At 36.8% G+C, this 27,222-nt stretch overlaps 1 protein-coding gene across 4 annotated transcripts in view; it reads left to right on the forward strand.

The window, feature by feature from the left end:
• VAV3 (vav guanine nucleotide exchange factor 3) overlaps nt 1-27,222 on the forward strand; it is a 180,887-nt gene that overhangs the window by 125,090 nt on the left and 28,575 nt on the right. For all 4 annotated transcript variants that reach the window (XM_069789456.1, XM_069789460.1, XM_069789459.1 and 1 more), the window contains 2 exons: nt 14,607-14,743; nt 21,761-21,826. In XM_069789456.1, coding sequence (XP_069645557.1) covers nt 14,607-14,743; nt 21,761-21,826 — 203 coding nt within the window. The remainder of the gene's footprint in view (nt 1-14,606; nt 14,744-21,760; nt 21,827-27,222) is intronic.

Raw genomic sequence — 27,222 nt, forward strand, 5'->3', positions numbered from 1 at the left:
TTTTTCTTCCACGTATTTTCATTGCACTTTTTGAGCCAACCTAAATTCTTGGTTTTCGCAACATCCTTTAACTGTTACTTTCATAATTAGTTGTGTGAATAAAGTACTTCTTTTTGTTTTAAACCTGCTGCCTATTTTTTTGACACCTCCTATTTTTTTGAATCAAGAAAGTGAGTAATAAATAAAGAAATAATGAATACTTTTTCTCTGCATATTATCTCTGTGCCACTCTTGAATTGTCTCTGGCGTATCCCCTTCAGTCATCTCTGTTCTAACCTGAAGAGCCATTATCTGCTTAATTCTTGACACAGAAGCTTTTCTGTATGTCTGACCATACTGTTTGCTTGTCTGCATGCTTCTAGGTCCAAGAGTGGTTGTTCTTTCTATTTCTGTGGTCTGCTCCAAGAAATTTCTTAGTATTCATACATAGCAGAATTAGATTATGATCTTAAAGAACTGATTTTAAAGAATAGTTAGCAATTACTCTGAGAACTGTTGTCTGTGTGATGGTAGCTGTTTTAGAGTCCATGATTAGGGATGAATATTCAACCTATATGTTACTTTATATTTTTTAAGTTACATCTTACATGAAGTTATGACCAAATGGCCTCCAAAGGTTCTTCCAGCCAACTTTATTCTGTAATTTGTAATCCTATTGTACAGGCACTTCAGTTCATGAAATCTTCCTTCAATTCTTTGCAAGTAGTGTTCTTTTTAAGGAAATAATTTTGCACCTTCTACAAGGCTTAATCCATCTTTACTCCCATTTCAATAGTGCTTATTAATTTTTGAACAACGGATGTCCAAGCACGGATTCCTTTGGGTGACCCTTTTGGAAACCAGCTTCTTTTTGAAAAGATGTTACTGTTTCAACATTTCATTTCCTGTCCTTTTGCTGCTTATTTATCTGGGGGGAGCTTTGCCTCTCATATTGTGAAAACTGGAAGAGAGCTTCATAGTGAGTCCTGTTAAAATTATTTTGCTAATCTGTATTAATATATAATCTTGATCCTCATGTTCATTGTCCACTTCAAAAAAACTCTAACCAAGATCCCCTGATTTTCCTTTAAAAAGTATTTTTAGTCTTTATATTATATTTATCCATATATTTGCAAATTTTGATTTTATAGTAGGCTTTACCAGTCTGCCTTGTACAAATATCAGATATCTGTGTTGGGACATCTGTTGATTATAACTGAGTTGCTTTAAAGCATTGCTTTCACACTTAACCTCTTATTTCTATGGTGCTGAGGCTGTTTTAAGAAATAGGTTGCAGATCACAAACTGCTCAGCAATTTCATATATGAATTTATTTAGTACTTAGTCTTTCCAAGTAGTGACAGTACAAAAATTGATCTGATTGATTTTTCAGTAGAATCAATTTATTCAACCCAGTTGTTTTAACTCTTTGATGTGGTTTATCCAGGAAAAAAGGTCAGGTACCTTTATAAGGGATTTAGAGAAAGCACTTGAGTTCAGCCCCCATTGCTGCTCTTGCTGACCTGCAAATAAATAGAAGACATGTTCAGTCTTGCACGTTTCAGAACTTGCATTTCTTCAGCTTTAGTGTGTAACAGGGAATTAAATAGTAACTTCATTATCTGATATCTTGAAAACATGCCTGGGTTCCACTAACTTTAGAGGTTACTCTTTAACCAGCCCATTTGGAACAGATGTGGGGAGAGGAGAGAGCATGAGGCACTATATCTTTTAGTTTAGATGATAAAGCAGCATGTTTATGGTTCTTGGATTTTTTCCTTAATTGGGTTTGACAGCAATAAATTGCATGAAATAAGATACAACAACAAAAGCTGCATGTATGGATCCTAGCTTTCCTTCCAGAATAGCATCTCACCCCTGGCATTAGCAGCTGTCTTGCAACTAGCAGTAATCATTTTAGTACAGTGGAATTCACTTAATGCCCCTATGTCTTCTACATTTTAAATGTGGTTGGTTTTTTTGGGGTGGTGGTGGTGGGGTGTTTAGTTATTTTTCCCTGTAAGACTCTACAGGTTGCCCTATAATTTTCCCCTTCTTCCTTTTTTGCTTGATTGTGGGGAGAAGAGAGGATAAATAAAGAGAAAAGCTCAAAAGGAAAAGAGCATGAGACTTAATGGTGGAGACTTAAGTCTCTGACTGTTCTCGTGCATTGTGGGCTGGTTTTGTTATTTGTCTGTTTCTGGTGGTATTGATTTAAGTCCTGTAATTGTACATTGCTCTGCACATGGCTCAGGCATCTGAGAAACTTTTGAATGGTCAACTAATCTTAAAGAGCTGATGCTGGGATTTAAGTGTGTAAGTGGTATTCTTTGTCAGGGGAGTATTTCTGGGAGAAACAGCCAACTCTGGGTGTTCTGCTAGTGTCAGTTTGATCTCTGGTGATTCTTTGATGTGACTACAGGCTGTTGCCACATGGTGTGGTGTGTTTTCCTACTCAGCTGTTCCCTCACTGCCCTTTCTTTTGAATCTAATGATTGTCTGGTCATAGGGCTAAGTCACTTCAATGAGAGAGTGGAAAACTGGTCATGGGAGGCAGTGGCAGCGATGGGGAAATAAGTGATTTTCTTTCTGATTGGGTTGGTGAACCAGCTCACTCCTGAGGCTGCACAGTTAGTGGGGGTGCAACAGAATACACTCATCCTCGGTTAGACGTAACTTCAATTTATATCCTTTATTGCTTTCAGGTATGGTTTATGTCCTAATGAATTACCCATTGTTTGCTGGAGTACACATTCAGGCTGGACACAGAAAATAGAAGGAGAACCTTCACTATTGGGAAGATGAATATACGAGGATTTTCTTGGGGGGAGGGAAAGAAACAAAAGGGCTTTAAGATGGAGCCTGATTATTATGGCAAGACTGACATCTTGACAGGGGACTGGACTTGATTCCCATCTTTATTGCCTATGATAATTTACCAGTAACCTCTTGATTTTGCAACAAAGATCAAGTGATCATGGATGATTTTATTATATATTTTCATTTTTATCTTTAAAACAACACCCTTTTACTGCTTATTATTTATTCACCATGTGATCCATCTTCAAGTTAAGGACTTATTTATATGTAAACACAGAAAATTAAGTGATTCAATTTTTTAAACAATTTTTAAAACTAGTACTAAAAATTGAAAATATTTTTCTTTGATAAAAAGGGAGGGAGTTTGCAGAAGCTTTAGTGCATCAGAGTAGTATATAATTTTTGATACACCAGTCCTGCTAGAAAAGAAAGGGTAACTTCTAAATGAAGACAGTAAGATCAGATAAGATGTAAGTTATATATATTTTTATACTCAGTGGATACTTAAAATGTGGTCTGAATGTCTGTGTATAGGTATGTCAACTGAATGAGGCTGGGGATACTACAAATTTGTGGAAAAGCTGGAGGTATCACAAAATACTATGCCTTTTGGATGTCTTAGAATTTATTTTCATAGATTGCTAATGCTTTAAATTTGCAAAGTACTGGCATAAAACCAAAATCACAAGTGTATGTTATTTAGAGATAAACAACTTTAACTACATTGCGGTAACAGTGAAATATGTACTCATCCTTTTATACTTTTAAAACACAAATATTTTGTAAGGAAAGCAAGTTTTGTGCTCTTTCCCCAAAGAAAAAAAAATTATTCGCTGTAACCTGTACAAACCAGAAATCAGTAGGCATACTTTTTGAATGCACGTTTGTTTCAGCCAAAGCAACAGTGTTTTTTCATTGCTTAACCTAATGCCGTAATTCTTGGCAACATTCATTTACAGATGCTTCCATGCAAAGAAGGTCTATATAGCCTGAAATTTTTTTGCATGTAGATTAAGAACTGTCAGTTAAGAAGTAAAAGAGGTATCTGCCATAATCAGGGTAGAGGCCACAGAAAAGAAAAATTGCTCGAAGAGGAAGATCACAAGAGTGTTTAATTTGAAAAGCTGAAGGATTATGTAGCAGTATGAAGAGGGTGTGTGCAGGTAAGATTATTCTATCATTTGCTGGAACCTGTCTGCTTTGCCAGGCATCAGCCACTTCCCCTTCACGTTATGTAATAACTGAAAACTCCTCTATTGCCAGAGACCTTATTTCTTGTACGTAGCAGAAATGGAGAGTGAAGTCTTTACTGAAGAGGCAGATGCTATTAGTCAATACTGAGCACAAAAGAAATTGTGTGAAAGATAATTTAATTTTCATTTTTGCAATGTTTGATGAATGAAATCTCAGCACATTTTCAACAATGGATGTTTTAAAATTGTGAGACCTGTGCAAGATTCTAGGTGGCATAGGTGTGTGTTTTCATGGGTTACCATCTTGCTGTCCATGATTATTATTTTAGTGTACAGTATCTGTACACTGAAGTGTACAGTGTGTTCAGCAGGATGACTAAATCCATTTATGCTGAACAGACTTATTGAAAGGTAGGGCTGCTTCCTGTCATGCCATGCTTTTGGGCACACTGCAAGTGAGATTTGACAATCATATTCTTACTACAGTATATTTATTTTTTAGAAGGGACAGAGTTTATATTTGTAATTGACCAAGTTCTTTTCAAAATTACTCAGTCTGTGAATGCCCAACAACATAAAAATATTTAGGTCCTGTATAAGATTCATGAGATTTCACAGTATTAAATTCAGTTTCCAAAGTGGGGCTCTTGTTCTCAAGCCTTTTTCCTCTTACTACTTGCTGCAGAATCATCCCTGGGCAGGCAGAAGGTAGTATTAAAAATATAGCTCAGAGTAATTACTTCTGTGGAATAATGGATTTGTATTTTCCAAGTTTTGTCCCTGTTTTTCAGTCTTTTGCTGCACATAATCTACTACTGTCTGGACACACCTTCATAGCTCATCTATAGTATCTGCCTAATGTAAGTTGCTAGCTCCTCAGGGCAGGTACTTGTTTGAACAAATACACATTTTAGAATGCCGTGCCTATCTATGGCACCACATTAAAAGATGTGGTAATTAACACTGGTTAATTTTCATACCTTGTGCTTTTATAAAAAACAACACCTTGTGTAACACACTTTTTAATTCATATGCCAAAACTGTAGTTTGCTCAATTTTAAAGAAAATAATGAAGCTTCTTAGTTTTGAGGCAACATTATTTTTAAACTTATGTCCCCAGTTCACCTACTACACTACATTGCAATGATGAATTTCATTACTTCGGCAAAACAAATGAAAACTGTATTTTTGAAACCTGATTATTCTTTATTGTTTAGTCACATGATAAGACATTTTGGCACTCAGCCATTTCTAATGTTTGTTTAAAGTGCTGAGATTCTTCTCAATCTAGACAGTTCCAAAAACCCCTTGATCTCACAAAGACAGCTGCCTGTGTCACTGCAAGTAAGGACTAGTTGTCTGAATAAGCATTTGAAGTTAAATTGTACAAAACGCAAGAGCTTGTCCTTAACACTTGTTTGGAGGAAGACATGCTATGAAAAGGAAACCAAGGTCTGTCAGCGAAAGTAGAGTAAGTTTTCACTCTAATTTATCACAATATATGTGTGGCTATGACCATTATAAAGTCAGTGACCTTCATATCTCTATTCCACTTTCTTTCAGTGCAGTCCTGGAGAGACCCCTCTTTTTTGAGAGAGGACAAACTGTAGACATCAAAGTTTTAAATGCCAAGTACCTGGTTTTGAGTATAAATAATACGACATGATGTCGGAATTGCATATGAAATTTCTATGATTTTAAACATCCTTTCTTGCATTTGCAATCCACAGTTATCCATCTAGGGCATGTCCAGGTTTTCTAAATTAATGTGCTAAAGTTTCTTTGTCAAGCTTAAAAAAAATTTTTTAAAGATTTGACAAGTGCAGCTGGAGCTAGTGGTACTTGACCTTTCTAGTACTTCGTACTTGACTTTCTGAAAATAGGATCCTTTATTGCCGCAGTTACATATGGATGTACAAACCCAAATGTATGTATTTTAAAAGAAGACTGAGCGTTTGAATGATGCCTAGACAGCTTCTGACAATGTTTGCTGTGCAAACAGGAATGGGTTGGCATTTGTATGTCAGTAGATCTTTCTGCAGGTACTTAACTAGTTTTCAGACTGCTTTTGCTCTGTTGTAACATTTTGACCCCCAACTTCCCCAAATCTTCACAGTTTCTTTTCGTTCTGTTCTGTTTTGAGAAACAAAAAAGAAATTTAAACCTGAGGATTGAATCTGTGAGAGTTGTGAGCAGAACCACCGTAAGATACAAATGGTCATTGGTCATCTAAATAGCGATAGGTTCATTTGTTTCCCAAAGGGCAGCGCTTATGCCTTTCTCAATTTTAAAAACATGGCTGTTCAGAAGCATTTCTGCAGTGCCTGTTTTTTCTTGCACAGAGGCAACAAGCTTCCAGATTCCTTAAAATGAATGTCACGATGTGCCAAATGTCCCTGCTTAGGAGTTAAGTAAGAAAATGCCTTCTGTTGGAGTTATTTTTCTAAATAAAAAAATCAATTCTGAAACTTCAGTTTGGATTCTGAATTTTCTTAGCTAAATTGCTTATTTCTGATCAAAATAAATGCTAGCTGTATTTATAGGAGCACTAAGCTGAGCATAAAGTTTGGCCCTGACTTGGAAGACCTGGAAAAAAGCTGTTACTGAGATGGTACTGTCCACCTCAGTGAGTGTCCATGTTCCCATGCTGCTGATTTTGCTAATTTATGTTGTCACTAAGCATAGAGAGTTATCCTCAAATATCTTTGCTGAAAAAACATTTGAGCTAAGTCAAATACTGATATTCAGAGCAGGGAAAGATGTCCATTTGTCTATGCATGGTTCTTTAAGCAAAACAAACTACTGTAAAAAAACCCCAAACAACCTATATAGAAATATTTCAGAAGTCACACAGTTTCAAAAATGTGACCATGTAAATTGAATAACATAGCTAGACTTGTTTATTTTCCTTGTAATGAACTCCTGCTATGATCTGCAATGTAGTTGCAAGTTTTGCATGGATCTTAACTGGAAAATGGAGATACAGCTACTTAAAAGGGGGCTAGCTTTTGCTAATGATCAGGTCTACAAAACCTGAAGAAGCAAAAGGACTTCCTGAGTTGTGGTATTTTTCTGTTTCTGATAACAAGTTGTTGATCAGACTGTTAGCAGACAGATTTTTCCTCCCACACATCTTCATTTTAGTTGATGGTTGACCATTTTTGCAGAGGTGTGTGCCAAGAATACAGCTTATATATGCAGCTTTAAAAAGAAATGGTGGAAAAATTTTGTCTTTGAGTAATTACAGAAGATTTGACAGGTAGTAAAGGACTGGAGGAAACCCCCAATGCTGCTTCAAGAAAGTTTTAAGGAGGTACAATGGTAGGAACAGTTGAGGGAGGACAGTCACAGCACGCAGGGCTAGGGCTGTAAAAAAGAAAGTAGCTTCTTCAGTAGTTTTATTTGTCCTGTAGAATGACAGTCATTAAATCTTCTTTTTCTGTGGAAGTGAAACATGAATGTTTACCAGATGTTTGGAGTGTATTACAAATTTGTCATCTGAATTATGAGATAGTGAAGATTTTTTTTTTTGTTTTTTTTTGTGCTTGCGAGTTCTCTGTTTATGGAAGAAAGCTCTGCCAGGGCTGCTCTACTTGTATAACTATGTAAGAAGAAGCTTAAACAGTTAGTTGAGTAAGGCTTATGGTAACTGTTAAATGTTTTAATAATCAGCCTTCTGAAGTTTTTTGACTTAAAATTGAGTCAAGCAGCAAACTCAGGGGTTGTGGTTAGTCATCTGAAAAATATTGAGACTTTATTGAAGAGTACTCAATGGCAAAACGGCTAAAGAGAAGACAGGCAAGTGAAATACTCAAAGCTGATTTTTAGGCACTGTCAGCATTTCAGTCATATTGCCTGAATGTAAGGCTTATAAGCAATACCTAAAATTAGAACTTTTAATTATGATGACATACAAAAATAACGACTTAAGACTGGGAGAATTAAAAGTTCAATTAAAATATCTTTTGAGGTATGTCTATGTACTTATTCATTGTATTAATGTTGTCCAATAGTAATTATTTAAATCGTTGCCACTCTGAAGAGTGCACTTAAAAGACTATGCTGGCATGTTCCATGTACGTGAGTTCTGTTCTGTAATTTGTGTCATAAGCACTCAGCCTAAAGTTAAAAAAACCCAAACAACAAACCTACCTATTTTCTTTTGTGTCATTAATAGACAGCCCCAGAAACTGAATGTAAGTATTTTTTTGTAAATTATGTAGGGTTGCTTTTCTCCTGTCTCCTCACCAGCTGAGAAGTCCTTCTAGACAAGTTTTGCCTTTGGCAGTAACTGTACAAAGCTATTGACTTCCACTGGTTGTGGAGATAGATGGCACTGATTAGGAATTAAGAAGCAGCTCTCTTGATAGATGCAAGAGAGGACAATCCAGTTTACTGTTAAGTCTGGAGCAAAATCATTAGGAACAGGAATTTTAAACAGCTGAAGCTAGCAGAGCTGATTTGAAGAACACACAGAGAATGCCAAAGGACTGTGTTTTCATGTAGTCCATGCTCAGAATAGAGCTTCCCTTTAACTAGCTTTTAATAATATTAGTATTGGACCAAGATATTGCCAAAAAAGCTGGCAAAAGCTGATGTTTTTTCTCATGGATGCTCAGATTGTGGGTATAACTGTCCACTTGCTATTCACACTGCTGTCCTTACCAACCCATCTGTTTTCCTCTTTCTTTTTTTTATCATAACTCCTTGTTACTTTATTATCTGCAGTTATGCTTCTTGATTTGAAACCTTCACAGTCTAACTTTACGTACTGTGGTGTAAATACTAATTTTGTATTTCTTCACTTTTATTTAAATACAGGGTCTTCTTTACCTGTGTGTCTTTAGTTCGTGATGTTGAAATGATTCATGATGCTCTGGGTCACTGTTCAGACATTTAATCCAATGAGACAATGAGATACTGCTATGAGTTACTTTGCCCTCATTTCCTGGTTGGAGGGTGAAGATGGCTGGAGATGCACTTGCCCTGAGATTTGAGATGGAGTGTTTCTTCTGGTCTTTGCTATGGAAGGCTTATAAATCACTAAATGTCAGTCTGTTCCTCAGCAGAGCTGCATTCCCTATTTTTGTAGCTACAAAAATATAAACCAAAAAGGTTTAAAGCAAGTTCAGAGTCTCCAAACAGACACCCAAACCTCTCTTGGTGAAAGGAAGGACAGAATTAGTGAGACTTCCATGTCATTTCCTATAGGAGAGGCTTATGTAATTGTGTTGAGATTCTGGAAATATTAAGATGCGGCCTTGTCAGATAGTCTAAAATTCTGTTTCAGATTCAAAGCTTCATGAAGTCAGGAGGCTTTCTTCCATTAGATTAGTGGGTTTTGGATCAGGTTATAAATATTTGTTGACTAGGCTGTATTTTCCCAAGAGAAAAAGAAAGTCATCCTTCAAGACTCATATTAACTAGGAATGGATGTTTAATGCAGACAAAGCTGTTTTACGTCTTTGTGCTAATAGTATATAGTATATCCACAAATTCACCTTTGAACCGTGGTCTTCTATACTCTATGTCATTATCCTGTATGTTAAAATGATCCCTGCCCAAAGTGTAAACCATGTTCTGTGTTGCTTGGAAGTAACAGATGCTGGAATCAGTTTTGACAGATAGAGGTCATCATAGGGCATGCATTATGCATGTTGTTAGCAAAAAATAACATTTTTGAATCTCAGCCTGAAACTCTGAGGGTCATTCAGTGCTGTTCATAAATGCAGAGCTGCTGTAAGGAATACAAGTAGTTTGTTTATACTTTCTCATAATTTCATATATAATGGGTATTCTAATTTACTATGTACTATGTTAATTCTAAAATGTAACCTTCTTCCTTGACTTGTAACTATGAGTTTAAATACTCAAATTTGTGGTATGGTTTATGAAAGGTTTTATTTTTGTATGACATAGCTGAATTGGTACTTTGTAAACCATGACTCTAGCACACTTTCTGCTTTTCTTATGAGCTACAAATTAGATTATCAATTTGTGTTAGGTCTGTGACCCAGAGCTTGGCTATGAAGACTTTTCTAGGAATCTGGGGTTTTTCCTGGTTTCCAACTGAAGTAAATTTCATCTATTTATTGGTGGAATAACTGGATCAGTTTGCTTTTTGATTTCAAGGTTGGAAACTGCAGGCCTGGTTTTGCATCTTTAAATTAGAAAGTTTCCTGACAAAACTTTCAGTCATGTGGAAATCTGAACTCATAGAAGCCAATGGGATTATTAACATTAATTATAGTAATGCATGGCTGAATCCTGACCTTGTCCTGTGTGTTCAAATTTTATCTGCTTGTAAACATACTCATGAACAACATTTTTGTGCTGTATATGTTTCCAGAAGCTTTCTGGAGTTGTCAGATCCTCTCAGTACTGCAGCTATGTACATCACAATGGCAGTGTCTCTAATGCTTATCATATTTCACATTTCAGTCATTAATGCATAATGTTTCTATACTGTTTCTATCACAAATAATCCATAATTACACTTTAAACATTTCAGGATTCTGTAACCTACCATTTTTTCTTGTCTGCATTATTATACTACAGCAAATACTCAGGATTCTTAATGAGTATATTTGTGATGAATCCATGTGCCAATTAAGAATGAAATTTCAAGATAGACAGGGAAAATACTCTACATCTTGTGTGTCTGAACTTCAGTAAAGCAGGTGGTATACTGCCTCAGAAGAATTGATCCGTTATGAGAAGAGTCTAAAAGAACTTGGCTCGTTTAGCCTAGCAAAATGGAGGTTAAAAGGGGTATGATTGCTCTCTATAACTATGTTATGAAAATAAATGCAGACAAGGAAAAGAACTATTCAGACTGCCTCCTCTAGATGTATGTAAGTTGGCCATGAACTACTTTACACTGGAAAGTAGAAGATTCTAAATGCTCACAGAATAAAGTTCTAAAACGAACAGTAGAAACAAATTAGTTTTAGGATAAGGTTGCTAAACAGCTGAAAGATTTTGAGCTGCTTCCTGTGATAATGATGGGACTTGATCCATCACACTCCAGTGTACTTTGTATAGGTTTAGGATGTGAAGGGCTGACCAAATTCTACCCAATTAAATGTACACCATCTCAATGTTAATCTGCTAAACTGTTTCTGAGCTACTATCATAAAATCTGTAATTATATAGTGAAAAGAAAGTTGAGTATTCTGTTTGGACGTCTTTGACTCTTTACCTCAATTTAGTAACTTTTCTGTACCCCATTTATTTCTTCCGTGCTTAATGGTGATATAAGGGAAGTTCTGCGAGAAGAACATTTATCCATGGAAAAATAGCTATTCCAGAATAATATGTGCTTGTTTCTGATTGATTGTTTCAAAGATTTCATTTAGTCTTTTGTTCCTGGAAAAACTGATTTTTAAAAAATGTTTAAAATCATGTAACAGGGATGGGTCGTTTTGATGATATTTTCATACAACAAGTAGAACACATTAGTTGTACATTCACTGCTTTTATATCTTTGATCAATACAGGCTGTTTATGCGTGTCTGGTATTGGTGATATTGAAATGAATATATTCTCTGTGACTCAGACACTCCTGTTGTTGGAGAGTGAATTTACTTTCAGTTGTTGTACTTCAAGGTACAAAGTACTTTCCAGAATCTGAGTCAAGCCTAACGTGCTTAAATAATTAGCACCAGAAAATAATTTCCCTTGTTTATACGTGCATCTTTGGTCAGCGGCCTTGAAGCTAGGACATAGTATCGTTCCTGAAGTGGGTGAATGAAAGTAATACAGTAAATAATGAAATCACAATCTTCTTCTGTATTATAGCCATGTATCCCTGTTATTCCAGATAGTGGTTTATAAGGTCTGGTGATAGTGCGTATGCGTTACACTAGGCAGTGTGTGTTCCTAGCAAAGACAACATTGAGCACAAAGAACTCCTAAGTAGACCAAAGACAACAGTTGGATAAAAGTAGGTAGTAAAATTACAGTAGAAGAATAAGATTTGTTGGTCACCATAGTAGAGAGCAGCTGTAGCATATCAGTGCTGTAGTTGTCGCAGTTTCTGTAGGTGTTATGGCAAAGAAGTTTTAAGGAGGGATCTGAAGCAAGGTAATAAAGTCTGTTAAGACCCTAACCTGTTAGCCTGTTTTAAATGAATAGGATTATTTCTAGTGATGTGAAGAGGTGTTCGATCAAATCTTCCAACATTGTATCTGCCAATGGAATTATATAATCAAAATTGCTGTAGATTTTTACAGAATTAAGCATATTGAATTATACACGTGTTCTAGGCATGACATGTTTTAACATGATTAATTCTGTGTTAACTTTTGAATAATTCTGCTAGTTGGCACAGCGTGATTTTTTTTCCCCATGTTCTCTTAGCCTGGTTTTCAGAGATGCCAATAATCATAATTACCAGTGAAATAGAAATAAGTAGTCATTTTACGTGTGTCTGTGATTACTAATGTCAGCAGTATAGTATCTTTAAAAAACCCCAGGATTTGCACTGAAAAGTGCATGACAGTATTTCTTGATTATCTTCTGATGAGATCAATGCAAAGGTAGTGTTTCAAGTATATTGTATATGCACACTAAAAATGTGATAAACTAAATCACCTGATACAAGGTTTCATAACATGAATAATTTTTTGCGCATTTGTTTCAACTTCCACATATGTCTCCAAGATGAGTGCATGCTTACAGCTTGTTTATCGTATATGCAGAGCTATCATTTATAGTGTGATGAGGTAGTTCCCTTGCATTAGGACGAAGTTGTCAGCTTTGAGTAGATACTTGTATGCAGCATTGCTTCTATTTGCCATGCAATAGATGCAGCATTTCTTGATGCTGAATCAGTATTTGAAAGCATGACAGTCTTCAGTTGAGAGATAAAGTGAAGTCTAGTATTTACCTAATTGGAATAACGGCTTACTAACAATTAGGTGCTCATTTTCAGTATGCCAGGTGACTTGAAATAGAAAAAGTTATGGTGTCATTTGGGTTGAGTAACATAAGAGCTAGTATTACTTTGCTTAATGTCTCATCAGCACTTTGGATTAGTATTTATTCTTAAATACAGAGTAGTAATTATTGAAGGTGATCCCTTTCATGTTTCATACAATTTAGAAGAGATAATGGATATTTGTATTTCTTGCTACCTTAATTATAGTAGTGATTTTGCAACAGAAATAGGTCTTTTATAGGCCTGCTGATCCTTTGTTGTTAGAATTAAGTTAATCGTGACTCTCCAGCAAGAAACTGGTTAAATATGGCAGCTCCGCTACCTTGACTTTGCATGCTTTCACTCTTATTTGTATTTATTAATATACATTCTTACAAAATCTTACTTGAACAAAAACTTTTTGGTTAAGTTTATAAATGGATATGCCACTTAAATGTAGCAATTTTTAACATCCCACGTGCAGTTAAAAACAAGGAAATTATTATATAAAGCTTTATTTAAAGGTAGAGGGAGAGTGATTAAAACAGATCTGTTATGTTAAAATGATGCTTTCCTTGGCAGTATAAGGAATGGAAAAAATGCTTTTCTAAAAGCTTTTAAGTCTTTACTATCTTTGTTATGAAGTGGGTGGTACTTCACTTGATTTCAAGAATTCTTATAATATCACAGCATGCTCTTTTAGTGCAATACACTAGCTGTCCATAATGCTTTAAGGTTTGTTTGTGTTTTTTTTTTTTTTTTTTTAAATTCTGTTATAGTTATAAGAACATGCAGTTACAGTACGCACAGGTTTTTCTCCCTGCTGAAATCCACCCTCCCGTCCCCCATTTGATACATGCTTGTGGAGGGCTCTGGAACTGTAGTTATAAACAGTGATTTATGTACAGGCAGAGAGACTAGTCTTTGGGGAAAATATTTTGTGTGTCAAGAAGTGGATTGCTCCCTTTAAAAAAAAAAAGGTGGGGACTACATGACAATCAGATCTATATCAGCTGTCCAGATGCAGCCAGTATTGATGTGGAAGGACTAGTGTGCAGCTAGAGTTCTTGTCTTGAAAATGAAACCTTAAATTGATCCAGGCTTTGCTACATGTATCAAAAAATATTGTCAAAACTTGAAAATTAAAAAAAAACCAAACCAAAACAAACCCCAAAAACCAAACAGGAAAGAAAAAAAAAAAAAAGAAAAAAAAGAAAAAGTCTTACGAGAAGCCTAGAAGGATTGTCATCCTTACTCTCTTGGACATGTTCACATCAGCAGCAGGCTTTTTAGTAATACAGATCTAAAGCCAATGAGATTATCCATATTGGTGTCTTTAATACTGGGTCATTACAATTTTTGCCTTGAACTACAAAGATAGCCTTAATATTTCAACCTTATGCCGAGCCAGGGGTGCACATGTAGAGGAAAGAGCCTCCATAGACATGAAATCAACTTTACCCCAAGAAGAAGAGAGGACAAAGATGTTTTTTTCAAAGTAGTTCTTTTCTATTAGGTTGTACATGATACATTACTGAGACATCGCCCTAGTGCCTTAGTCAGGTAGCTATTAAAGACATAGTATCCCTTTGTTGATTGGTTGCTTTTGTGGTCTTCAGATTTTATAAATTGTCATTACTAAAATATATATGATGACTTTGTTTTATTTGTTTCTTTTTTTTTCTTTTGTTCAGGTTTACCAAAAATGCAAGTAATTCGAAACTACAATGGAATACCACAGCCAGCCACACAAGATGGTCCACCATTGCATATCCAGATTGGGGACACTATAGAACTAATTAGAGGAGATGCACATAGCTTATTTTGGCAGGTATTGTATGCTTGAGCAAATGGCTATATTCTGTTAGTCCCAAATATTAAATTCTTATTACTATATTGCTCTTGTGACTTTTTTCCTTTTTGAACAACAAAAGAATATCTTTGTGTTTTACCCAAAATAAATGTCTAATACTACTATTTTTACTTTTCAGTTACCAGTACTTCCTGTATTGTGTAAAGCTTCAGTCTTGCAGCCTTTAGAGTAAAAGTCCCGGTGAATAAATCTGCAAGAACATGGCACTGGTAGCAGTCCTTCTAGTGAAATTGTAAGAGTTAAGGAGAGTGTTTGGCACATAAACAGCAAAGTCCTGTGAATTTTCAATCACTGCTTTTCTAACATAGAGGAACTGAAAGCTATATTGGCAAAACCCAGTTACAAATATTAGATTTACAGGGGGAGAAATAGCTCTGCAAAACAGAATCACCTAAACTTCTTGATGACCTCTCAAGTCAGTTAAGAACAGTTTTTTATGTACATGGGAAAAATATATTCTAGTGATGGCAAAATTTAGTATCACATGATTCACATCGCTACTACTGTTACTGAAATTTCTTTTTGACTGATAACTACAAAAAGATTCAAAATGCTGTTTTGCATTCATTTTAAAGATAAATGCATTAAAGCATGTCTCATTTTTCTTGATTGCTTTCTTTATTGTTCGTACTAGAATCCTGCATACTACTGATGTTACTGAATAAATGAAAATAGGGATAAATAGAAGAACTTCCAGGATATTCATAGAACAACAACTGGGAAGCATCTGTTGTTGTCTTGAATTGTTGTTCCTGTGTTTGTCTTCATGATTTTCTTTTTCCTTTGAGGCTATAATAAGTTAATGAATATAATTATAAAAACTGCTTGGTCTGTTACATTAGTCAGGTCTTTTTTTTTTTTTTTTTTATTTTTTTACTGGCTTCAGTTAGGATTGAATCTTCTCCAAACTCTCCAGCACTGAATCAGTGAACTCTGTTTCTATGCCATGGCATCATCCTGAACAACATCTAACCAGGGGAAGTCATAAACAATAGAATTGCTTTATCTATTAAAAAATATGTAGATAATTGTACCCCTCCCACCCCCCGCCAAAAAAAACCCCAAAACCCACAAGCCCAACAAACAAACGAACACCACCCCCACCCCCGTTATTTAGCAGACCATAGATACTTCACATCACTGAAAAGAAATTTTTTCAAACATTGGTTGGCAGATCTTGGTCTATATAGTTGTATACGCAGGGCTTGGTTCTGCAAGGTCTTGAGTTCTGATCCAGAGAAGCCTTTAATCATGCTCTTGATTTGGGACTGGCTATAAGGGTGATCATCTGATTAACACAGTTAGTACAGGCCAGAATTACTGGCACCTTGTGGGACTGATTGTATTGCCATGTTCGTACACATCCGTCAACTCAATCTACTGGAATTTGTCTTAGATGTTATTTGTACCTGTCATGCTAAAGAATTTAGTGAGAATCTCACTGTGTTTAACTAGCAGAAACCGGAAAGTGTGTGAGGCTTTTTCCCCAGAAGCCTTAGTAATAGATTTGAATCTTAATGGAAATTGTCATCTCCATTAGCATCATTCAGGAAATTTTTTTTTTTTTCCTCACAAGCTGTTTTGTCACAGACTGCTTAATACAGATTTTCATAAGTCTTGTGATGACATCTACATTTTAAAATGTATATTAAGAAAAAAAACCCCTGCAAAATGCAATTTGTATTAAAATCTGTAAGTTTTATTCAAGAGGTGTTTTAGAGTAATTTACAGCTGACCTGCAAGACTAATATTAGAATGGATTTTTAAGTTGACCGTTACTCAGTTCAGAAATTCAAGTGTAATGGGTAAGTATGTGTGGTTTAAGTATAATCTTTTCATTCTTTACAGTACATCAAGTAAACACCACAAGTTACTAAGCAGTGCTTAAACTGTAGCTTAAGTGTGATCAAATGTGTTTTGATAGATGTTAAAATTCTTCTAAGTTAATATTTGAATGATCGTATAGCAATTGTTGTGGTAGGTTCTGTGGTAATTCAAGACCATATACACATACGAATCTACCGGTCACGCAGTCTGGAAAACAGGAGAAGTATGGGTTTTTTCTTTATGAAACACCAAATACTTGTCTGAGAGGCAAACTGAGGAATCACAGAGACAATAAGACGGCTGAGATAAGCATTTCTGAATTCCATGAATTTGCTTTCTGCCTCTTCAGTTATCATCCAAAACCTAAGCTTTCTTCAAAGAGAATGTGTAATATTAGAAGGGGTTGATACTGTCACAAGTTATTTTACTCTCCTCAGTAAACACCTGGCTGCATAAAAAGAGAAGGATGGTCTTACGCTGGTGCTCATGCATCCCCTTGTGCATGACTACTTTTCTTTGCTCAGTCAAGGTGCAACAAGACTAAAAGACCCATGCTGCTTGCCTAGCTGGTGTTTGGCTAACATCACTTGCAGAACAAAATAAGAAAAGGAAGAGGGGCTGGGGAAGAGAGAGAGGAGAAAGCTTGGTCTTTTAAATGGAAATGTCAGACCCCTTAACCAGAGCACTAATAGTTGTCTCAGCTGTAGTAGTGCAGCTTTGAAGTAGTCAGATTTTTATTATAGATGTGAATATTTCTCTCCTCTTCTGAGTTTGGTTTGAGTAAATTGGTACCTGCTAAACCTGAGAGTAGGCTTTCAGGGGTGCCGCAATGCCTACCATAAGATACAATGTAATTCTAGTTTCACAGTTTTGTATTGCAATTGCCTGTCATCCTCAGGCAATCACGTTTCTCAAGTATGCCGAAAGAATACAGGTATTTCCTGGACTGATTCTTTCCTATTTGAAAATCAGCTTTTCTTTGATGCATATTAAACCCATCTCAAGTAATAGCTATTACAGATGTACTTTCTAAAGCTTCAGGAGTTAGTGGTCCTGCTGTAAACAGCCTAAAGGCATTAAGTATATTATAAATATACTTGTGATATAAAATTGAAACATTGGTAAGGCAGCACTGTAAAAGTGCCTTTTTTTTCTTTTTGGTTTGTAATTTGGTTTGTAATTTTTCATCTGTTTCATTCCTTTCTTCACCACACTTTGCAGTAAACAAAACAAAAATGGGTGAAGGACATAATAATTTATGAATTTTAGCTATCCTGGAGTTCCAGTTCTGTGCATGTCCAATGAAGTTAATGGGCATCGCATAGCTAAGTAGCAGACAGCAGTCTGGAAATTTAGAGCAAATGTGTCAAATGGCTTCAGAAAGTCTCCCTCATTAAAACAGGTACAAGGGTCGTGAATCAGCCTCTAGTCTTGCTGAGACTGTCATTGAAAGAAATGGACTGAAGGGCTTCATTGGCCCTTATATAGATGAATATGTGTATGCACATACACACATGTATACATATAATATATATTTTAATATATAATATAATAATTTAGAAATACAATGTAATAGTATATACATAATACACATTTTAAAACTAGTTCTGTCCAGTCCTTTGCTTCTACTTTTATAATGACCATAAGCCATTATAGGGCAGTGTTCAAGGGAAATGCTTACTCATCAAACAATAAGCAATTAGCAAGCAGGAAACATAAAGTAGAAAGAAATGATTAGTAGAAGTGAATATGGTGGCATAATAATTTTGCTGCTGTTAATGTGTTTAGGGATAGATCTTAAATTTTGAAATCATCTGACAACAGGTCTTGGTTTTGTGTATGAATGACACCAAGGCTTGATGAATTTAGCTAGGATTTCTAAACTAAACAAAACAACCTAGTCTTGTAAGGACATTATCAAATTATTTGTACGAGCTCATTATTGACAGAGCATTTTAATGTGAGCTGTTTCCTTCAGCAATGTGTAATAAATCAAACCCTGTTCTGTTTAAGGATTTGCATTTATTTAACTAACAAAGTCATCTGCAGTTATCTCATGTGAAGATTGTCTTCAGAAAACAAAGCCTTTCTTGGGTTGTCTCAGTGCTTGTTACATTCATGGTATTGCTCAAAATGCAAAAGCAAAGTTTTGTACTGGTCACAGTACTTGGGGATATTTTGTGTGATGAGAGAGTCTGTCCATGTGACTTCTCTACTGCTGCTTTTGCTTTGGTCTTGATGTACTGTCCATAGAACGCATGCTTCGCTTGTAGCCTCCCCTAGCCCAATGAAGTGACACATCTGTGTCCCACAGCTGCACAGAACACCTTCTTCCAACAAGTGGTGACTTCTAAGGAAATTGTTGCTTGGGCAGAGAGTATTTCTTAATGCTGTACCTATCTTATAAGTCTCTCTACTGATGATGTAGTTTCTCACCATTTCAACAAATGTTCAGTGTCCTCCAGATGATTAATTTTTTGCTGCAAGTTCCATTGAATTGTTACCTACAGAATACTTAAAGTGAAAATGCATGTATGTGTTGCAATACAGCCTATGGATTGCAGTTCAGTTCCCTTATTCTGAATGTGTATACCTTATAATGTCTGCATTGTGATAATGATTTAGCTAGTAAGGACCACTGCTAATCTCCACCAATCCTTGCTGCTCTGCTGAGTTTTTAAGCTGCGATTCATATGACTGTGTACTTACTGCTAGCAGTATCTAAGCTAGATAATGTAATGCTGGCTCTACATCATATTGTCCCATGGTCTGGTCTTTCTGTACATCCTACAGTTTCTTTAGTGGCTGTAATGTGGCTTTGTTGTTGTTGTTGTTGTTTTGGTTTTTTTTTACTTTTACTTGAGGTCATAGAACAGCTCAGTTTGGTATAATTCAGTGCAGATTGAAGCATTTAAATGTCTGCAAATCAAAGCTAGCTTTTGTTCTAGATTTCAGGGTATGCAAACACATTTCTGGAAAAACAGTGAGTATGCTATAAGTATCCAGACTGTATTTCTGACTTAGAGGAGGAGCACTATAAACATTATGAAATGCTGTTGAACATTTGAAATTATCTCCCTTTTTGCACTTTCAGAAGGTAACACGGGGTCTGTCCCTCAGCTCATCAAATTTTGATCCTTGGCTGCTTTCTAGTTGTTGTGGACATATGCTGCATGATGTGTCATCTTGTTCAGCTTCTTTCGCTTTATATAAATATTTCTCATGAATAGCAATGGTGTGTGGGCACATACAAAACTAATGTTCAGTTGCGCTCCTTCAAATGCTTTTTCTCGTTAATATATTTTATTCAGTGGCTGGTCGTGTTGACTGTGATATCACTTGCTATTCAGATAAGATTAGTATTGTAAATAAGTATCCCTTAGATGGGAGACTGTGTCAGAACTCTGCTTGTAAGTTAAGTCTGCTTCAGAGGGATTCAAGTTTCGGAAGTAAATAGAACATACGGATGCAAAGGGTAACCTGTATTCAGGCAGGTAGTGGCAAAGAGGGCAAGGAAGCTTTGCTGAACACAGGTGCAGATCTATAAGATTGTCACTTGTTTACGCATAATTCTTTTTTTAATATGATTGCTCTTCAGTATATTATAGCTTAAATACTGCTTGACTGCTTTTCTCTCTTCTCTACCTCCTCTGCACTTCTCTGTATATTTGGTAAAGATGGTAGTTACTGGGGTTACTATCTGTGTGTGATAAATTGCATAATGATCTCCCTAGGGAAATGATGTACTCGTTTATTGTGCTTAGGGTATCACAATCAAAGAATGTTTTCATTTTTTCATAAAACTTTGTTAATGCTTGCTTTTACATTCAGCTCCACCCTGTTTGAAATTGCTGAATTCTGTTTTGTGTGGTGGTATTAGGGTACAATTACACATTTAGTGTTACAGAAACAAAATGAACTAAAACCCCAAAGAAATTCTGTGTCTGAAGCATTTTTTCTCCTTCTAATTTTTTGTGTTGCAGGTATGCCATCAAAAATAAAAAATAAATGTAATTTTCAAGATTAAAGTGCTTGTGAAGTACTCATTCTTACTCTCATTGCCAAATGCTGATAGTGTATTATGTTTACAGTCAGTATATTAAATTTAATGGAGGTTAGGCATTTATGTACTTTCAAAAATCTGCTAAATGAAAACATTTGTTTGCCAAAATACACATTTTGATGCCTTCATTTTATGTATCTCTGTTTAGAAATTTTAGCTATGTGCTCTGTTCTGCTCTGAAAAATGTGGTCAGCATGGTCACAGCTGAATGTTTACTAGGACTAGAAAGGTGTTTTTATTTTGCTGTTCTGTCTCGCTGGGGAGGCGTTCTTCAGGAGAGCTTGATGATGAATTGTGAGCTGCTGAGGCATGGCTCTGTGATGATCAGGTCACTGTTGGCCCTTAGAAGCCCAGGGTAAATTGGTGGTCCTGCAACTTGGGGCAGCAGTTGTGTTGCTTAAAAGGCTCAGTTTAGGCCATGCTGGATGCATTTCTGCAGCTGGTCTCCCAGTTGTGTGGGCGCATCTACAACATGTGAATGTATCACAGACAGAGGGTTAATCTTTAATTCTGTTAGTACTCTCGTGCCCACCTGATTTCCAGTGATTTGAATCACTAATGGAAGCCTTTAACTGTAGAACTTTGTGTCTGAATTGACTGATGGATTATTAGCTGTAAGTTCCCATTGGAGTTAGCATGATTTCTCAGGTGCTGCAACTTCCGCTACATGGTGGTGTAGTCATTTTGGGGATCTGTAATGTTGTGGTGTGGCAGCTCTCGCTAGAGTGATGCCAAATGAGGAGGAAGTAACTTGAAAGGAGATAATTAATGTTAATGAAGATACAAGACACTGGCAGACATTGACAGAATTGGGAATCACAACCCAGGCTCTGAGCCCCCTTCTTGCATCTCATCTCTCAGAGATCTCAGGTGTATCAGCTGTAATTATTGCTTATATAAATTAAAACCCAAACCAAAACAACAAAACCCACACAACTGTTGAGTAACACAATTTATTAGAACAGCATTTTATTTTAAAGACTCTTTGATATACTCTCATTGTCCTAAATCCCTGTGCATGTATTATTATTTACTATTAATCACCATTATGTCTCAAAAATGGAAAATATTGGGTTTTTTTCTAGGGCAGAAATCTAACAACAGGAGAGCTTGGATTCTTCCCAAGTGATGCAGTAAAGCCCAGCCCATGTGTAAGTACAATTGTTTAATTCTGTTTGTCATCTTACAGAAAAACTGCCTAGTTCATACCATTGCTTTATTAATCTTACCTTACGAAAATCATATTGTTTCTAGTTCCTTTGTGGTTTTGTGGTATGTTCAATATTGCATAAAATATAGCATTATAATGCTCTCGGTTATTGGATGTAGATAGGACATGTCAAGAAAACATGTTTGAGAGGCAGATTTAACTTTTGGGAATATTAATAAATTGAACTGTCTAAAGAGTTTCCAGAGTATGGAACAAACACTTTTTATGTGAAAGTGCACTTTCTTCCTTCCACAGCATTAAGGTGAGAATGCTGTGGTTCTAATCTATTCCCCAGTCACTTTGGGTTAGAGAGAGGGATTACACCATAAGTAGTGAATTTAAAAATGCGTAAAACTAATATAAAATTTCAAATTCAGACTGCTCAATAAATTTTCTCCTTTCTGTAGGTTCTTACTTGCCTTTATTTCACACAAGGATGTTCTCAATCTAGAAAAGTTCAGGATAGCAATAAGAAAAATTATTTTATAATATGTACTCAAGAGTTTTGTATACAGATGTGATGATACATTAATATACTTTATGCTTGCTCCTTCATTCTCTGCCTTCTGTAACATTGTCCATCAGATTACTATATGTCCCTTTGTTGAGATTAATTGATATAAACCCGTAAAACCAGTGACGAATCATATCAAAGCTTTAAGACAGCTTTAACTTCTTTTAACTGGATTCACAACAGTTTGACTTAATAGAATTGCTTTAATTACAGCAATCAAGATATGCCACTTAAGTAGTTTGTAAGTAGGTGGAATCAGATGTTAGTGTCTGCATTTTGATATGCTTTTAAGGCTTATATTGTGCCTAGTTTCTAAAACAAATACTCATGTGCTTCTAAAGAGTATAAATACATTAGTATACCTTGAGACATCTTTAGTACCCTGTATTTTCAGAATTTTGTTTGAAGAGGGATGTACAGAGTATTTGTAGGTACAAGGTATGTTAGATTGGGTGAGAGAACAGATCTGGAATCAAGATGAAAATGTTATGCGAACTTAGCTTTCTTCCACTATTGTAAGGGACAACAAAAAATGTTTTTACAAATATGTTAACAGTAAAAAGAATCCCAAGGATAATATCTATCCCTTAACGGATACAGAAGGGAACGTTGCCACCAGAGATGAGGAAAAGGCTGAGGTACTTAATGCCTTCTTTGCCTCAGTCTTTAATAGGGAGACCAGTTATCCTCAGGGTACTCCGCCCTCTGAGCTGGACGGTAAGGATGAAGAGCAGAATATACCCCCCTTAATCCAGGAAGAAATAGTTAGTGACCTGCTACGCCATCTGGATACTCACAGATCTATGGGACCTGATGGGATCCATCCAGGAGTACTGAGGGAAATGGCGGAGGTCCTTGCCAAGCCACTCTCTATCATCTATCAGCGATCCTGGTCAACAGGGGAGGTCCCAGAGGACTGGAGGCTTGCCAATGTTGACTTCCATTTACAAGAAGGCTCGGAGGGAGGATCCGGGGAACTACGGACCTGTCAGCCTGACCTCGGTACTAGGGAAGATTATGGAACAGCGTGTCTTGAGAGCACTCACATGGCAAGTCCAGGACAAGCAGGGGTTCAGGCCCAGTCAGCATGGGTTTAGGAAAGGCAGGTCCTGCTTGACCAACCTGATCTCCTTCTATGACCAGGTGACCTGCCTAGTGGATGAGGGAAAGGCTGTGGATGTTACCTTCCTGGACTTCAGCAAGGCCTTTGACACTGTCTCTCATGGCATACTCCTTGAGAAGCTGGCGTCTCATGGCTTGGACAAGTGTACTCTTTGCTGGGTGGAAAACTGGCTGGATGGCCGAGCCCAGAGGGTTGTGGTGAATGGGGTGAAATCCAGTTGGCGGCGGGTCACAAGTGGTGTTCCCCAGGGCTCGGTGTTGGGCCCCGTTCTGTTTAATATCTTCATCAATGATTTGGATGAGGGGATTGAGTGCACCCTCAGCAAGTTTACAGATGACACCAAGTTGGGAGGCAGGGTTGATCTGCTTGAGGGTAGGGAGGCTCTACAGAGGGATCTGGACAGGCTGGATCAATGGGCTGAGGCCAGTCGTATGAAGTTCAACAAGGCCAAGTGCCAGGTCCTGCACTTGGGTCACAGCAGCCCCATGCAGCGCTACAGGCTTGGGGAAGAGTGGCTGGAAAGCTGCCCGGCAGAGAAAGACCTCGGGGTGCTGGTTGACAGCCAGCTGGATATGAGCCAGCAGTGTGGCCAAGAAGGCCAATGGCATCCTGGCCTGTATCAGAAATAGTGTGGCCAGCAGGAGCAGGGAGGTGATTGTTCCCCTGTACTCGGCACTGGTGAGGCCGCACCTCGAGTACTGTGTTCAGTTTTGGGCCCCTCACTACAGGAAAGACATTGAGGTGCTGGAGCATGTCCAGAGAAGGGCAACCAAGTTGGTGAGGGGCCTGGAGCACAAGTCTTATGAGGAGCAGCTGAGGGAGCTGGGGTTGTTTAGTCTAGAGAAGAGGAGGCTGAGGGAAGACCTTACAGCTCTCTACAACTACCTGAAGGGGGGTTGTAGTGAGGTGGGTGCTGGTGTCTTCTGTCAGGTGGCTGGAGATAGGACGAGAGGAAATGGCCTCAAGTTGAGGCAAGGGAGATTTAGGTTAGATATTAGGAAGAATTTCTTTACTGAGAGGGTTGTCAGACATTGGAATAGGCTGCCCAGGGAAGTGGTGGAGTCACCATCCCTGGAAGTATTCAAAAAGCGAGTAGATGGGGTACTCTATAACATGGTTTAGTGGGCATGGATGACAGTTGGACTCAATGATCTTGAAGGTCTTTTCCAACCTAAATGATTCTATGATTCCCTCGACCCCTTGGTTATTGTAGAAGTTGTGGATTTCCCGTGCCATGGTGTCACTGTCCTGAACGCAGGCAGTACCTGCCATGTATTGGCATTAGGTTCTTGGTTGGAGCCACCTAGTCAGTCATTGTATAGTATCTTTGAACAGCAACTGTAGCAATATTTTAGGACCCACCACTATACTTTAAAGCAGAGGAAGTCGGATATCCAAAGTTAGGAAAAACGCTGCTCGGGTGTTGTGAAGATTGCTTTCTAGTGATAAAGGTTTCTGCTAAATTTAAAATATACTATTTAGAGGAGTATTGAAAATAATACAGTTTTACAGAATGAATAAATATTATTCATGAAATGTCACCAACTGGTGTCATGATCAGAACAAAAAGATAAATTGATGCTTCACCACTGTTAACTTGGAAGGATGAAATATAAACATCTTATTATGATAAGTGATGCAGTTAAAGATACTGAAACATCAGTCAGGTTTTAAACATGCCATAACTTTTAATGTTATTATGAAGTCTAACAGTCTTTACAGCCAGCTGATATAAAAATGCCCAGAAACAGCATAAAATACATACATCAAAAGACTTTAGGAATGAATATTGAATGAAAAACTGCTGACCTCCAGAATATCTATATTCCAGACTTTTCACAGATGTACCTATAAACAATTTTTCCCTCTTTGCAATAAGTAGTGTATGTCAGCAGACATTTTCTGCAACATATGAGTAATATCTGGTTCTTCCTAGCTTTCCTCCAGTTTTCTCATTCCTATAGAGGCATTGGATACATAGCACAGTGTGAGCCAAGAGCTTCTGGAATAACATTTGATTTTACTCCGTTTCATGACAATGAACAACACTTTTTCTATATATACCTATGCATTCAAAATTAATGAAAAGGATTACTCATGTATTGTTTAACTTCTCTGGGGGATGGACTTAAACCATCTTTGAATTTTTATATTCTTTCCAACATTGTAGGACTACTTGACAAATTACAGATATTTTTTTTTTTTAAGCTATTCTTTCTTCTCCTGCTGCTGATAGAATGCGTGTTATTTAATTAGCCCTATGGGGGTAGTACAAATCATTAAAGGTGCAATTCTTCTGTAGATGAAATATATTGTTGAAATATCTCACAGCATGTGAAGACAATGTAAGTGCCTAGTTGGCCTTGAAATGTCTCATTTGGTTGCTTTGCTAAAACATTTTTCATAGGAATTCTTTGTCAGCATTTTCATAATCTTAACTTTTTTCCAAGTCTCACCATTGGAAGCAGAGGTGCCCAAGTAACACCATCAGTAGTTGTAGGGATATGAAGAGCCACTGCTGCTGCCAGTGGTAGTACCTGGCTGTGTTAGGACCCCTAAACTTCAAAGGGGTTTGCATACCACCAGCACTACAAATGCTACCGTTTGAGAGCCCTTTGTCTACACTATTTGGGAATAATGCACATTTCCTTTTTCTGTCTTGAACTAGACTAACTTAATGACTGTTTTAACACCTGGATAGATTTACTGTTGTGCAAGCTGAAGATGTGACCCTGGTTTTATCACAGAGAACTTTAATGTGTTTCACACTAGTGTCTGCTTTGCTGTTTAAAAAAAATGTGAGTTTTGGGCTGTCCTGTAAAATTCAGAAATTTTATCATAAAAATCTTGGGTTGAGAAGCATTTGAGTTAAGTGGTCATGTATTTAGTGTGAATGACCATTATGTCAAAGGCAGTAAGCAGAGCTTTGTGAACTCTGCAGATTTCGGTTCATGGAAATGAATCTTAACAGTGCAGGGATGGAAGTTAAATCTTAAGTAAATTTGAAGTTAGCCAAAACCCTATCCTATCACAAAAACCTGAGCAGTTTTGTTTACTTCTGTGGAGAAGAGAAGTTAGGAGAGATACTAATTCCTAATCTAAGTTTTTTTTAAAACTTTCTCAATAAAAAAATATTCTGAAGTTAACTAAGAATATACTTAGCCAGGGTTTTAGGTGAAGCATTTGGAGTAAGCGCATTATATAATTCTGGTGTTGATGCTTCTTAGCATGAAGATGAGAGCCTTAAAATGGTGAAATTGTAATAATTCTTACTTGTTTCAATAATTTACTAATCTTGCGTTCCAGTAACTGAGCTTTTTTTGAGGAGGTTGTAAGATAATATGTTATCAACACAAGTGGTTGTAAATATCATATTCCTCTGTACATTCCCTCAATTTGGACCACCTGCTGTCATCTAGTTTACAATATCCTGGTTCAATAATTGCTTCATAGCTTCCTATTCTGCTTTTTTTTCCATTCAAAAGCTGCCTACTACAACCTCAGCAATACTGCTAGAATATACCATAGCATTTTGGACAGGTTAACAAAAAAATTTTGCATTTCTTGACTCTTGCAACTTTAACTGCAGAATACTGTGATTAAATATGCAAGGAGGTGTTTTTTGTTTGTTTGTTTGTTTTGTGGTGTTGTTTGTTTTTAAATTGTTTGGTTGGTTGGTTTGGCTTGGTTTTGGTTTTTG

Source organism: Haliaeetus albicilla, chromosome 8 (genome assembly GCF_947461875.1).
Source record: "Haliaeetus albicilla chromosome 8, bHalAlb1.1, whole genome shotgun sequence".
Classification (NCBI taxonomy): domain Eukaryota; kingdom Metazoa; phylum Chordata; class Aves; order Accipitriformes; family Accipitridae; genus Haliaeetus; species Haliaeetus albicilla.